Raw genomic sequence first — 15,058 nt, 5'->3', positions numbered from 1 at the left:
TTTCTCCTACAAACACAAAGGACTTGACCCTGGAGGGAGAGGAAGCAGCTTATCAGCATAGGAAATGCCTAGCAGTATCAAAAAGCAACACAAACATGTTCACACGTTATACTTGGCAAATGTCTAGGGAGTCTGTCATTCAGATATTCAGTTATGGAAGGTGACTGGTTTTCCCCTTTAGGAGTCAGGAGCTGAAGATGAAACTCAATGGTGCAAGCTTCATATGCACAATGGAGGAGCACAAGGACTAGGAAATGGCATGGAAAGAAAGAGGGAAATGGATTATGGGTATTGACAGCTTAAAGCATATCTACCCTGTCAGATCTGATAATTCCACTTTCAATAATCTGTCCTGAGACGGGTCCTTTAAAAGTGCTCAAGAGGGCCAGGTGCCCTCTTTCATCCCAGTACTTGGGATCAGAGGCAGATGGATCTCTATGAGTTTGAGGGCAGCCTGGTCTGCATAGTAAGTTCCAGGCCAGCTAGAGCTAAGTACAGAGAGACCCTGTCTCAAAAACCAAAGAGAAAAGAGAGAAGAGGGAGGGAGGGAAGAAAGGAGGAAAGGAAGGGCTGGTGGCTGGTAAGATGACTTAGTTGGTAAAGAAAGGGACTTGTGACCGAGCCTGATGACCAGTGAGTGAGCTTCAGGACCCACCTAGGTGAAGGAAAACCGAGTTCTTCCGGTTTTCCTCTGATCTCCATATGCATCTCCTCCCACAAATAAAAAACTTTAAAGTAGTAGAAAATCAAAACACTGTGATTCATAGGAATCTGACACCCTCTTCAGACCTCTGCTGGCACTAGGCACACATGTGGCACACACACACACACACACATACACACACACACACACACATACATACATACACACACACACACACACACACACACACATACACACACACACACATACATACACACACACACACATACATACACACACACACACACACATACATACACACACACACACACACACACACACACACATACATACATACACACACACACACACACACACACACACATACACACACACACACATACATACACACACACACACATACATACACACACACACACACATACATACACACACACACACATACATACACACACACACACACACATACATACACACACACATACATACACACACACACACATACATACACACACACACACACACACATACATACACACACACACACATACATACACACACACACACACATACATACACACACACACACATACATACACACACACACACACACATACATACACACACACATACATACACACACACACATACATACACACACACACATACATACACACACACACACACATACATACACACACACACACACATACATACACACACACATACATACATACACACACACACACACACACACACATACATACACACACACACACATACATACACACACATACACACACACACACATACATACATACACACACACATACATACACACACACACATACATACACACACACACACACATACATACACACACACACACATACATACACACACACACACATACATACACACACATACATATAAAACAATTAAAAATAAACTAAAAAATTTAAAAACAACAACAAAAAAAAGGTAACCAAAACAAAACCAAAGTAATCAACGCAGACATAATACAGATGTGCAATCCCAGCCCCAACGCCTTACTCTAACTTTTCTCTGGTATGTACACCCACTTACTTACCTTATAGCCTCCAATCCGGTGGTCAGGTTTAAATTCTTTGCCATTTTTCAACCAGCGCAAAGTCGGATTGGGTGTCCCACTGGACGGGCACTTGAACTTCACAGTCTTTGCGGCTGGCACTGCGTGCAGTTTCTTCTCCATTTTTTCTGGGGATGTCCAGTACGGAGCTACAGCTGTCCAGCAAAAGCCAAAGAAGACAGATGAGGGCAGCAGGAGTGGTCAGGCTCAGAAGCCAGGGCCCAGGGAGGGTCACATGCACCCCATCTACCTGCTCAGTACCCCAGGTCATCTAGTAGGGCAGCAACCAGGCACCGTGTGGCTCACAGGCCCTCTGAGTCTCTCTCCTCCCACTCTAGACAGGCTTTCCTCTAAGTCCCAACTCCCGGGTCTCAAAGGCAGTAAGATAAAAAACAGTGTCTCACGCCTACGGTTTGGTTTGGTGTTGTCTGTCTCTTTCTCCTCTGAGGAGGAGTCATCATCATCGTCATCATCCTCTGAGGATGGAAGTGCATCTGTGAGAAGAAGCAAAGGGAACAGAAGTACGTCTAAGCATTTCTAGACTGCCATCCAGACAGCAGTTACCCTGTCTCAGTGTGGTTATGGACAGCACAACATCCATCCTGTAAGGACCCCCAATTTTCCCAAATTTTGCCTCAGTGACAGGTTTTTTTTTTTTTTTTTTTTTGGGGGGGGGGTTTTCGAGACAGTGTTTCTCTGTGTAGCCCTGGCTGTCCTGGACTCACTCTGTAGACCAGGCTGGCCTCGAACTCAGAAATCCACCTGCCTCTGCCTCCCAAGTGCTGGGATTAAAGGCGTGCGCCACCACCGCCCGGCATGACAGTTTTTTCTTAAATGAACTGCGTGCTCCAGTACTCATCTTGCCCTCAGTGCACTGCCTTCTCCCTAAAAGTCCAGATGGCTCTTGCAGGGCCAACTTCTTTTTTTTTCCAAATTTATTTAATTCCAGCCTATACACCAAGGCCTCGCAGCTAACAACACCACCAGGGTACCCAGAACAGCAGCTGAGGAATCGGTATTCTTTGGACATCAACCATTGAGAAAGCTAGGCAGATCTAGACTCCAGGACCTTGTGGCTAACTTCTAAAGCCACGGGTTGAACAGTCTGCAATCAGTCTTCTAGTATGAATCTTCTGAGAGCTGGGAGCTGCCTGCTTTCCTTTCTCTCTCTTTCTTTCCCCCAAAGAGATCTTTTTTTTTTTTTTTTTTAAATTTATATGCATGTATATGAGCCTGTATGAGCATGTACCATGTGCATGGAGGAGCCCAAGGAGGTGAGCCAGAACAGGGTGTTGGATCTCCAGGAACTCAAGTCTCAGGCAACTATAAACAAACTTTGAATGCTGGGAACCAAATCCAGGTCTTCTGCAGGGAGTATCAGGTTCTCCTAACAGCTGGGCAATCTCTCCTGCGCCAAAGCTGCCTTTTTTGTAGTTGTTTTAAGACAGGGTGTCTCATGATGTAGAGATGCAGACAAGGCTGGCTTCAAACTCAAAACAGAGGTCCTCTGGAGTGCTGGAGTTAAAGGCACACACTAATATGCCTGGATATAGCAACCAACCTTCACACCCCAAACGGGATGCACCTCATGTAAAAACAGGCTAAGTGTCCCAGCACTTGAAAGGGAGAAGTAGGCTGATCTCTGTGACTCTGAGACCAGCCTGGTCTACATAGTGAGTTGCAGGACAGCCATGGTTATGTAGAGAGATCCTTCACTCTGGAAATAGGATGCACCCCATTTTAAACAAAAAACAAAAAATCCACCAGAGGTCTCTCTAGTCCCTGCTGCCACTCTTGGGGACTAGGGAAACATGTCCCTTAACTGGGGACAAGATCTAAATTGTACCTGGGATAAGGTACCAAGCCCCTATGTTGGCATAAGGAAAGTTCCAGCTTTTCTTCCTCAGATCCTGGTTTTGTGAAAGTCACATTCTACAGGAAGCATATTCCTAGCAATAAAATAAAAGTGCTAGGCTCACTCGCCTGGCTGCTAGACAACAGGATTTTCCCCCCACAAAGCCTGAACAATGTACCCAAGTCCTTCCTACCACAGCAGGAACCTGACCAGATGCTCTCAGGTTCCAATCACTAAGCCTAGGCCTTGACAAGATGAAGCTGGCTGAGCCCCACTTAGCATGAGCTGGACACGCTGTGCTGGGGAAATGACAGGGTCTTAACACCCCAGAAACATTAATAATCACCTGTGAGGTAGGTCTTAACTTGGCATCCGCCCTACCCGGCCAGCCTCCCGAGAGCTAAGCCACGCAGCGGGCAGGGAGCAATGTTAGTGGGCAGCGGTTCTGAAGCAGAGATGGGGCGGATCACGGAGGGGAAGTCCGCCTCCCTTTAAAACTAGTAAAGTTGGAGAAGTGGATAGGGCGGAGGGTACTGCTTACCAACCTGAGACATTGACGGAGAAGTAGGTGGTATCGCTGCCAGAGGGGCTGCTGGTCACACAAGCGTAGAGGCCAGAGTCAGCGGGGATGGAATCCCGCACCTCCACCTCCTCCCCTGTGATGCGGGTACGGTTGCTCTCCACCAGCTGCACCCCATCCCGCAGCCAGTTGATGCTCTGCACATCATCGCGAAGCCGACAGCGAAGCTGTAGCAGGTCGCCAGGGTGGACCAGGAGAGACTCCACTTCCACAGGGACTCCCCAGGGCTGAGCTGCAGCCACCCACAGGGGCCAGGAAGAAGAGCCAAGTGGAGAAAGGAGGAGGAGAAAAGGAGTTAGGTGAGCCATAGAGTGAGCCGTAGGCCACTGCACTGTCCAGGCCTCAGTTGACGCAACAGAGCTGGGGACTGGAATATGTACCAGTCGGAAATGGTGGGCAACCAGCTCAAGCCCAGCTCTTCTCCTCCACCCCACTTCTCCATAAGTTAAAGAAGAAAGAGGCAAAGTAAGGAAGCAGCCGCAGCAGCGTTAAGCAGTGTTTCAAATTCCTCCATTCTAAGGGGAAAAGGTCATTCCGGATCCACAATGTCCCTCCCCTTCCCCATATGCTGCTCAGTTCTTTGCCACTTCCCACCAGCACACCCCAGTCCTTAGTCCTGTCATCCTCTTTCCTTTCCCTAGTGATCAACCCAAGCCTTCACAAGCCCAGCAGCCCCAACGCCCAAGATGAGAGCAGGCGTTTGGTCAACCAGGGCTCTTGGTACACATGACTCAGCGTGGGTGGGGGCCTGGCCCTCCAGCAACACAGATGCTGGGAGGGACAGCCAAGGAAGAGGTCAGCTCAGGGGAGCCTCCAGCTAACAGGTGTTGGGCCCAAGGCCTGCAGCTGCCGCCATGGCACATTTGCTCTGGCAACAGTCATGGCACACGTAAACCCCTTCTCATCGCCTGCCTGGGCTCACCCTCTCCTGCACCCCATTTTTTTCTTCTGAGACACGGTGTCACATGGTGGTCGTGTGACTGAGAACGGCTCCCATACGTTCATATATCTGAACGTTTGATCCTGGGTTGGCAGAACTGTTCTGGGAAGAAGTAAGAGGAGGTGTCTTTGTTGGAGACGATTTATCACTGTGGGTAAGGTTTCAGGAGACTGTGCCAGATCCAGTCAGTCCGTCCATCTCTTTGTCTGTCTGTCTGTCTGTCTCTCTTTTCTCCTTCCTTCCCTTCAACTGTAACTCTTACAACATGTAAGCTCTCAGCTGATGTCCCAGTGCCATGTCTGCCTGCCTGCCGCCATGCTTGCCGCTAAGACAGTCATGGGCTCACCCTCTGAAACTGTTAAGCAAGCCCCAAGATTAAGTGCTTTCTTTACTTTGGCCTTGGTCCTGGTGTCTCTTTACAGCAACAGAAAAGTAGCTAAGGTGCACACACCCCAGGCATCCCCTTCTGTACAGGATCTAGCCCCAGGATCCGAGCTATGGAGAGCATCCACCCCTCCTGCGGATGGGCCACCCCATTCACATATCATCAGGAAGGCCCATATTCTTGGCACTACCAGTAATCAGCCATATTGGCCAAATAAAGAAATCCCTTTGCTAAGGAGGAAGCAAAGAAGTTTCTGTTCTTTTTGGACATTCAATTAAAAAAAAAAAAAAAAAAAAAAAAAGGCTAGCCTGGCCTCCTCCTCTGAATGCTCTAGGTGCCTGCCACCTGCCTAGGCTCAAGTCACAGGTACCTGCGTTTCAAGCTCCCTCAGAACTGTTTTCACCTTTGACCCTGTCCTTTGCCTCTCTTTAGGAGTTTACCAGTGTTCAAACTGGCAGGGACCTCAGTTCTAACCACCATCTGGCCTTCTTTTTTTCAGGGTCTCACTTTGTAGCCCTGGCTAGCCCAGGAACTCACAGAGGTCCATCAGCTTCTTCACCCTGTGTGCTGGGGTTCAAGGTATATAACTAACCTTTACTTATATGTGGACTTTTGCTTTCTGAGACAAAGTCTTACATAGCCCAGAGGGCCTTGAACTCACTGTGTAGCACAGGCTGGATCCACCGCATCTGACCCCCTCCCCTATCCCTTTTGCTGTGCTTGGGATGACAGTGCTTTGGGTGGCAGCTGGTGCTGGGCAAAGGCTGTGCCACTGAGTGCCTTACTGCTCCTCCCCTCTCTCTTTCAGATTTGTTTTATTTTTAACTTTGTGTTTGTGTCTGTCCGTGGGCGTGTGGGGGTGTGGGTCTCTATGGAGGCCAGAGGTGTCACATCACCTAAAGCTGGAGTAAGGAACAGTAGTTGTGAGCCACATGCAGTGGACAGTGGGAGCCAAACTGGGGCCCTCTGTACTCCAATCCTCTCAGGCACTGAGCTACCCACTCCAGCACCAAAGTTCTCATTTTACTGAGTCTCTTTCTGAAGTGGTCCATTGGTTTGCACCAGAAGCCTCAGGTACATGAGGGTTGAACATGGCTTTTCTTCCATGGAGCTCAGACTGCTGTTTATCAACCTGCAGAGTCTCTCTCCTAAATGCAGTGCCATCTCAAGTAGTGTCTGGATACCAGTAAGCTAATACATGTTTATTTTTGTGTTCTGGTCAAGGAGAGTACCAGAGGAGAACAGAATACACAGCTGATTAAAAATAGCTCCTGTGGGCCATTCTTTCCATTTTTAATGGTTTATGGTTTTTGCCAAAAGAAGAGATACAGCTTGGACCTCGACCCTGAAGGAAAACAGCGAGTGAGCAGTGAGCGAGCGCTCCTTCCGCCTATCGATCCGATTTCATTTCCCTCAAGTGATCTCACTGATTAAATATTCTGCTGCTTGTGACCCGAGCCAGCCACTGGTCAACAACAGCAAAGTCAAATTCTCAGAGTCAGGCATCACACAGCCTACTCACACAGGTCCCAGAGAAAGAACTCAGCAAAGAGAACCGACCAGCACTGCTCTCAAGGGAAGGAGCCATCAGTCTGCCCTTTCCCATGGCTATAACTTCTAGTGAAAGCCTGGGGGGGGGGGGGGGGGACCAGCATCTTTGTTCCCAGATTGCCCTCCCCACCCCCACCCACCCACCCCCACCCCGCCTTCTCCCCCTCCTCCATCCATCCTGGGACAACACTCCTCCCAGCCCCACACTCTGGTTTACATAGTCATTGTTGTCATCAAAATCTTACCCTAGATATAAAGTAAGACCCAAGTCCCTCTTCCATTTTCCCCCTTTGGTTTTTTGAGACAGGATTTCTCTTCGTACACCTGGATGTCCAGGAAACTCACTCTGAAGACAGATTGACCTGCTGGGATTAAAGGCATGTGCAACCATCGCCTGGCCCAAATCCCTCTTGGCCTCCAGGGCTCCTGCCAACCCAACCTTGTTCCTGCCTTCTAGCCAAACCTGGCTATGCCCCGGCACAACTGCACCATTCCCCTGCACAGAAATCGGACTTCTGATGACACCAGTCATAACCTCCCGAGGATTCCTGCCTCAGATCTGTCAAAGTCTACCGCCAGAAAATCCCAGCAGCCTTTGGTCTACAGTGTTTAATTTTTCAAACATATTCAATACAGGCAGAAAATTTTACCCCAAAGGTTCTCCATTCATGGTTGACTGAATCAACAAACATAGAACCCATAGATATGGAAGAGTAGTTATATATTCCGAGTTAGAAAACCATTCCAAAAATCTTATTTGACTATTTTACCTCCCTGCCTCACAAAAAAAAAAAATCCATACCCACAGAACTGAGTCCTCGTCTCCCATACATCCTTTTAGTAAACAAATAAATAGATGTATGTAGACACACACACAGGGTTTCTCTATAGCCATGGCTGTCCTGGAATTTATTGTAGATAAGCCTGGGCCTTGAACTCACAGAGACCTGCCTGCTCTGCTTCCCAGGTCTTCAGATTATAGGTGCCCGCCACTACGCCCAGCACACATACCACATACTAGCCACCGCTGTTCTGTGTATTTCTGTCAATGGGATCTGTATGGTACTTTGTGACTGTGTCATGTAGGCGGGGTCCTTCGCTGTCAGGGTTGTTCTCCATGCTTCTTTCTTTTTAATGGCTGAACGAACAGTGTTTGGGTGTATGACCTATCACATCCCAGTGAGTGGAGGACATCAGGGAGTACTGTCCCTCAGTGATGACAAGTACCCATAACCTTGCCTCTCCTAAGAACTAGAAAGCAATCCAGACCAGAACTGACTCTTAATTAACAGCAGGAACACAGAGATGGGTCTTTAGGACTCATAAATCAGTCAAGTAAAGTATTAGTGGCTTTTTCCATTGATGGCAGAGGCCTTAAATGTACAGGTTCTCCATTTACAAAGCAGCTATAAAAAAAAGCTACTTTGTTGTGGGACGTATGGAAAGGTAACAAGTTGATTCTTAATCAGGTGTTAGAGTGGCCCTGACAATGACTATGTCACTAGGTAAGGTGGCTAATTGCTCACAAGCAAGCCCACTACGGCTATTAAGTGTGTGGCCCTCACTCACATCTTCCTTTGACAAGAGGTACTTGGCATTCATAGCCTCCTCTGAGCTGGACTTTCTCTGTCAAGACCAATCGGCTGGGCTACAATGTGGCAGACTTATCAGCCAATGAGAGAGCAGCTAACTGCTACTTTCATTAAACTGGCTGTGAAGGATGAAAGAGGAGGCCATTTGATTGCTCCGCCAATGCTGAAATCCACATTCCAATCCTTGATAGAAGATTGGATAGAAAATACCATGGGACAGCATGGGATAGGATAGGAACCTGTGAAAATAAAGCACAGAGCCAAACAGCCAGATGGGGGTGGGGTGGGGTGGGGCAGAGTACTTGCTGCCAAGCCTGACCCTTAGAAGCCATGTGGTAGGGGAAGAGAACGAGCTCCCCTGTCCTTATGATATACACAATAAACAAACCTAAATGTCTTCTAAAGCTTTTTTTTTTTTTTTTTTTTTTTTTTTTTTTTTTTTGAGACAGGATCTCATTATAGAGTCCTATGTGGCCTGAAACTCACTATGTAGCTGGCTTCAACGTTACAGGAGATCTGCCTGTCTCTGCTTCATAAGTATTGAGATTAAAAGTATGTCCCTCCAAGCTGATTGAAGAACATTTTAAGAGCACTGGCTGCTCTTCCAGATGACCTGGTTTGGTTCTCAGCACCCACATGGCAGCTCACGACCACTTCTAGTGCCAATTCCAGGGGATCCAATGCTCTCTTCTGGCATCTTTGGACACCAGGTATACATGTGGTGCATGGACGTCTATGCAGGCAGAACACCCATACACATAAAACCAAAAATAAATAAATCTTGGGGGCTGGAGAGAGGGCTAAGCACTGGCTGCTCTTCCAGAGGTCCTGAGTTCAGTTCCCAGCAACCACATGGTGGCTCACAACCATCTATAATGGGATCTCATGCCCTCTTCTGCCATACAGGAGTACATGCAGATAGAGCACTCATATATATAAAATAAATAATAAATGTTTTCAAAAATTACATATGTGATATATATATATATATCCTCTTAATTAAAAACAAAGATAGTCCTTAGTGTATATATGCTATGAGGAAATGGCAAATCAAACCTCTGCTTCATGCATCTCATCCCAAAAGATGAGCCAGGGTGCTGTCTAGAGACACGTGGCATCTAGATCTTCAGTGACCTGGTGTGAGGCTGATAATGTCTGATTGTGAGTCAGCTTACACTGTCTGCAGAGTATTAGACAGTAAGCTTCAGAAAACAACAAAAACTATACACTCCGCTTCAGGACCTACCGAATGGCATTCCTATTACTATCACCAGGAGTGGGGCAGGTTAGACAGGGCTTGTGTGAGCAACCTTACAGAAAGCTCAAGTTGCAACCCTGAATCCTAAAGCCTGTATGGACGACTGTCTAAAACACAGGAGGGAACAGTCTGATGTGTGTCCCAGCAACGGGGAAGTGGAAGGCGGGGATACAGAAGTGGTACACTGGTAACATTCAGGGAAGAGGGGAAGAAAAGAGGGAGGCTATGAGGGACTGTTGCATCCGTGGTTGCTGAGACCTGCTTGAGACAGGTTTCAGACCGATGATGGATGGTAGATGGATCATGAAAACAGACTGGACCAGTGGTCCCTTTAAAGCAGTGGTTCTCAACTTGTGGATCATCATCACCTCTTTTGGGTTGTGAGATCCTTTCACAGGGTTTGCCTAAGACTATCAGAAACACAGATATTTACATTTCAATTCTATTTGTTTGTTTATTTTGAGACAGGGTTTCTTTGTGTAGCCCTGGTTGTCCTCAAACTCAGAGATCTGCCTGCCTAGAAGCTTGCAGCTATGTTACAATTCATAACAGTAGCAAAATTTCAGTTACTAAGTAACCACTGCTTTAGAGGGAAGGAAAAATGTGTCAATCCTATCAGGCTTCTCGATCAGAGCCTCTAGAACAGAACTGGGGAACCAGACTTCAGTAATCTTCAAGAAATCAGAGGCAACGGGTAGGGAAGAAAATCTTTTTCATAGTGCTTTTATGTTGAAGAACATGATAAATGTGAGTGAAACTCTATTACCCCTCTTTCCTGTTTGTACCCCCAAATACTTCGGCTATTATGGTAACTTCTCAACAAGCTAAGAGGGGTGGCATTTTGCTTATGGCAGAGCAGGCCGGAAGTGATCCCGTCATTTAGCAGGTAATTCTGGTGTGAGTATGTTGATCAGCTAGATCTCCTGACTCTAAATCTGGTTTCTGACATGAGCCCTGTGTCAGTGGGAGAACGGAGCCTTGAGGCCCAAATCCATATAAATCTCATTATGCTTCGCCTCGTACAGCGGTCAATAGAAGACAGCCATTAAAGAAATCCTGGGGGGGCACACCTGTCTGCGGGGACCATACGTGCAGCCCACTCGAGACACGTGAATAAGCAGAGCTGGAACAGCATCTTATGTTACAATATCCCTTCCTGGGGTGGCAGGATGGCTCACTTGGCAAGAAAGCTTGCCACAAAGCCTGACGTGAGTTCTGCCTCCACGACTCACATGGTAGAGAGAACTGATTCCTACAAGCTATCCTCTGACCGCGACACAGGTGCACCGTGGCATATACGTATGCCCCACCCCACCCATACGTGCACACACACACCATTAATAAAAAAAAAAAAATAAATGCAATTAAAAAAAATTCATTAAAACACACCATGTCCTTCCCCAGCCTTGGTTCTATAAAGCCGACTTAGACTGAAGGCAGTGCATGCCCAACCCCAACATTTTCTTTCGCGTGACTTCAAAGACAAGAGACATCACAATTACACAGCACTTTGCCACGCACGCGCACACACGCACGAACCCGTGTGAAGCTTGCCATTCACAGCCATGCAAACCAGATACTGACACACAGCAGGCCGAGCTTTTCTCCAGGCTGCCGTCTCCTCTGCGTGGCAGCCTTATGGAGTTCATCGCGTTCTCTCTATCCTGTGACTGTGGGGCTTGTGCCATGTTCGGCTCTCTTCTTGTGTTACCTTATCAGATCCCCAGCAAGTAAAATAGTGTACTGTCGGTATCCTCATTTCAGAGAGGGGATATGGAGACATATGGAGGTACAAGGTTTATTAGGCCAATTCATCTGGGTAGTAAGCACTACATAGCACTGGGATCCAAACCCAAGCGCCCTGGTTCTTCAGAACACAAGCCTGGGCACATCTCCCCCTTTTGTTTACTTCACTTTTTGTTTTGCCCCCACCGGCTTTGAGACACAATGGCTTGGGCTGGTCTTCCATTTATTATGACGCTCATAGGAACAAGCCTCCTGCCTCTGGAGTGCTGGGAGAAATGAGCTACTGTGTATATACAACTTAGCTTTACCATATTTTTAAAACCATTGATTTTTAGAGATCGGTTTAACCCTTTAATCACATTCTAATAGAGCCCAGTGTCTCTCATCTTCTTGCATGGGATTCTAAAATTGGCTTACTACACACACACACACACACACACACACACACACACACACACACACACCTGCCCAAATCTCACAGCTTAATCGCAGCAATACCTTAAGAATTCATTTACCTTGCTATGTGTGGAGGCAAACAACTTGAATTCCCCAGCACTCTGGAGGAAGAGGAGGCAAATCTCTGTTCAAGGGCAGCCAGGGCTACAGAGTGAAACCCTGTCTCAATACAAGCAAACAAAGCAAAAAGCAACAAACAACCCCAGTGTTTTTAACTTGAAGAAACCCCTCCAATTGAGCAGGTTTGGGAATTGGGTGTACCCTTCTCAATGGCACACCCTAACTAATAATGACAGCCCTCCTTGGCACTGCCTGTGACACTTACAAAACATGGTTGCTTATGATGGAGCTGCTTGTTTTTGCCTCCCACTTAAAAGAAGCGGGGGGGTGTGAGACTTCCTGCAAAGTCACAAAACAAAAAGGCTCTAGGTGTCTGGTCAGCTGTGTCCTGGGCTCCTCATCCCAAGTGGATTCTAACCGGTTAGGGATGACCCACTGATGGCTTGCAGGTACAGCAATGTCCTGACCACAGGGAGGCTCACAGTCCTCCCTGCTGTCCTCCCCTCTCAGACCTTAGCAGTCCTGTCAGCTGAGCGCTGTCATCTCACCCTTCATTCACAGTTCGCAGCTGATAACCTCTGGCGCCATCCACATTAGTCAATGGGGCTGGACAGTCTTCCTTGGCCAAGATCCATAGCTCAGAGGTCCTGAGAGAAGTCCTGGCTCAACCGCAGAGGTGTCCCCTCACACTCTGAGATCGCCAGCTTATTCCCTCCTCAAGAATCCAGGCTGCTGGGTATTGGTGGCCCACACCATTAGCCTCAGCACTCAGCAGGCAGATTTCTGTGAGTCTGAGGCCCAGTCTGGTCTACAGAGCGAGTTCCAGGACAGCCAGGGCTACACAGAAAAACCCCTGTCTAGAAAAAAAAAAACCAAAATCCAGTGTCTTTTAGCTGTCTCCTCTCCCTGCCTCAGTGGTCCCCGCTTTTTTATTATTATTATTATTATTATTATTATTATTATTATTATACCTCATATGAAGCTTTTTGCCACTTTAGAGACTTTGCGAGACTTAAATGCCTTTTCTAACAACACAAATATATCACTTCAAATTACTTCTGAGGTTTACAATTGAAGGACTACATCCCTTGCCCCCTCCTTCTTCCCCAGTGAGGTAGGGACTCCCAAGCTAGCAATGAACACTCAGGAGGGATATTGGCATCACAGGTGTTTACAACCCCACCACAGTCATGTGGTGCTGAGGATGGAACCCAGGGCTTTGAAGAAGCTAGGCAAGTGTTCTCTCAACTGAGCTACATCTCCAGCCCCAGCAGTGGTTGTTGGTTTTTGTTTTTGTTTTGTCTGAGAAAGGGTCTCACTATAGATCCGTAGCTGGCCTGAAACCAGGCTGGCTTCAAACTAACAGAGATCCACCTGCCTCTGCCTCCCAAGTGCTGGTATTAAAAGTATTAAAAGTATGTGCCACCAAACCTAGATAACTAGCCCCTTTTTTGTTTGTTCCATTTAGGGACAGTCCCTCCCTCACCCCCATGTAGCAAGGTAGTGGAGGGTGCGGGGGTCCAAAGTCAAGATCCTCCTGCCTCAGCCTTTTGAGTTGAAATCTCGAATGTGTATCACCATGTGTGGCCTTCATCCCACTTTTAAATGCACTGTCACTCCAGACTCTAAAGGGACTTCATCTGTACATTAGCTGGGTTTGCCTGGCTGCTAGAACAGTCTACGCCAAGTGTCTCATCTCTCAAAGGTCAGGAATGGTAAAGTCATCTTAGGTGCCAAAAGACTCCCTTCACTAAATCCAGACACGGGTGCTTCAAGTGATCTCAGAGTCACCCCCCCCCCCCATGGTTGGGATTTTTGGGTTAAAGAAAATGAAGGGAGAGGGAGTTGTCTCAGCAACAAGCAGGAGACGGTGGTCTGGGAGTGTTTACAGTCTTGGCACAAGCTCCCAGAGATAAATGAGGGAGCAATTGTGGATGTGGGAGGAATTTGGGGTGGCACTGAAAGCAACTTGTAAGGAACTAAGAAGAACGCGGCGGGGCTCCAGGGCCCTCGGCAGAGGTTTTTATTACGTTATTCTGACTTTGAAATAGAACCGAAAACTTAACTTTAGTCTAGCAAGACCAAGACAGAGCAAGCAATCAAAGCAAAATCCCAGGTGATAACCATCACTCTAAGAGAGACCGGGCATAGAGAAGGGGACGTGGAGATGTCCTCAATACAAGGGAGGCTGCAAAACTGGGGGAGCATAGGTGTGTTGTGGGAAGAAAAAAAAACAGAAGCACCAATCAATTACCGGGGCCTTCCTTTCTCCCCATCAGTAGCATTAAGGGCCCTGACCTGGGGTTTGGACAGGTTTTTTTTTTTTTTTTTTTTTTTTTTTTTAGAAAAGGGAGAGGAGCACCGAGGAACATTTTGCATGCAAATGGGCCGCTGCCAGAACAGCCCATTAAAATGTAAAACTCCACATTCAGCTGACAAAATGGTGCAAACCACAGTGCTTGCCACAGGGACTGCAATAAAGCACACAACAAAGAGGCCAGGGAACAACGAGGGCTGAATGGCCTCTGTCAGCAGGTCCCCACTCTCGTTGCCATGGGGACTCCACCGGGGCTTACTAAAGGTATTTCCTGAGGAGAAAGGCAGCACACACATGCCCAGGCAGCCGAGCTAATCCTGACAGGAAGCCATGGCCATTCAGGAGCCCAGGGGCTTGGGGCTGAAGTTTTGTTTTGTTTTTATTAAAAAAAGATTTCAGTCTTTTGTGCGTCCCACCTCATCACTGTAATTTAATACAGAGTTGCCTGTGACGGTCAAAGCTGCAGCTAGGGTCCTTGCGTCCACCATAGGACCCCCCAAAAATCAGCTCCCTGGGAGCTGGGCTTGAGGAGGTAACAGGGAAACT

General features: G+C 47.5%; 1 protein-coding gene and 1 long non-coding RNA gene across 8 annotated transcripts in view; one reads left to right on the top strand and one right to left on the bottom strand.

The window, feature by feature from the left end:
* Nucleotides 1-15,058, bottom strand: part of Fgfr1 (fibroblast growth factor receptor 1) — a 57,481-nt gene that overhangs the window by 15,249 nt on the left and 27,174 nt on the right. For 2 of the 7 annotated variants that reach the window (XM_034521026.3, XM_076913934.1), the window contains exons 3-5: nucleotides 4,173-4,439; nucleotides 2,177-2,266; nucleotides 1,755-1,927 (exon numbers count right to left, since the gene is read on the bottom strand). In XM_034521026.3, the coding sequence (XP_034376917.1) occupies nucleotides 1,755-1,927; nucleotides 2,177-2,266; nucleotides 4,173-4,439 (530 nt within the window). The remainder of the gene's footprint in view (nucleotides 1-1,754; nucleotides 1,928-2,176; nucleotides 2,267-4,172; nucleotides 4,440-15,058) is intronic. The other 5 variants (XM_034521027.3, XM_076913935.1, XM_076913937.1 and 2 more) reach the window with 3 other exon arrangements.
* On the top strand, nucleotides 5,216-6,992 carry LOC143434663 (uncharacterized). Its single transcript, XR_013104315.1, has 3 exons — nucleotides 5,216-5,301; nucleotides 6,032-6,111; nucleotides 6,757-6,992. It is a non-coding gene; the product is annotated as an uncharacterized LOC143434663 (long non-coding RNA).

Source organism: Arvicanthis niloticus, chromosome 16, assembly GCF_011762505.2.
Source record: "Arvicanthis niloticus isolate mArvNil1 chromosome 16, mArvNil1.pat.X, whole genome shotgun sequence".
Taxonomy (NCBI): domain Eukaryota; kingdom Metazoa; phylum Chordata; class Mammalia; order Rodentia; family Muridae; genus Arvicanthis; species Arvicanthis niloticus.
This window is presented reverse-complemented; position numbering and strand designations above follow the sequence as displayed.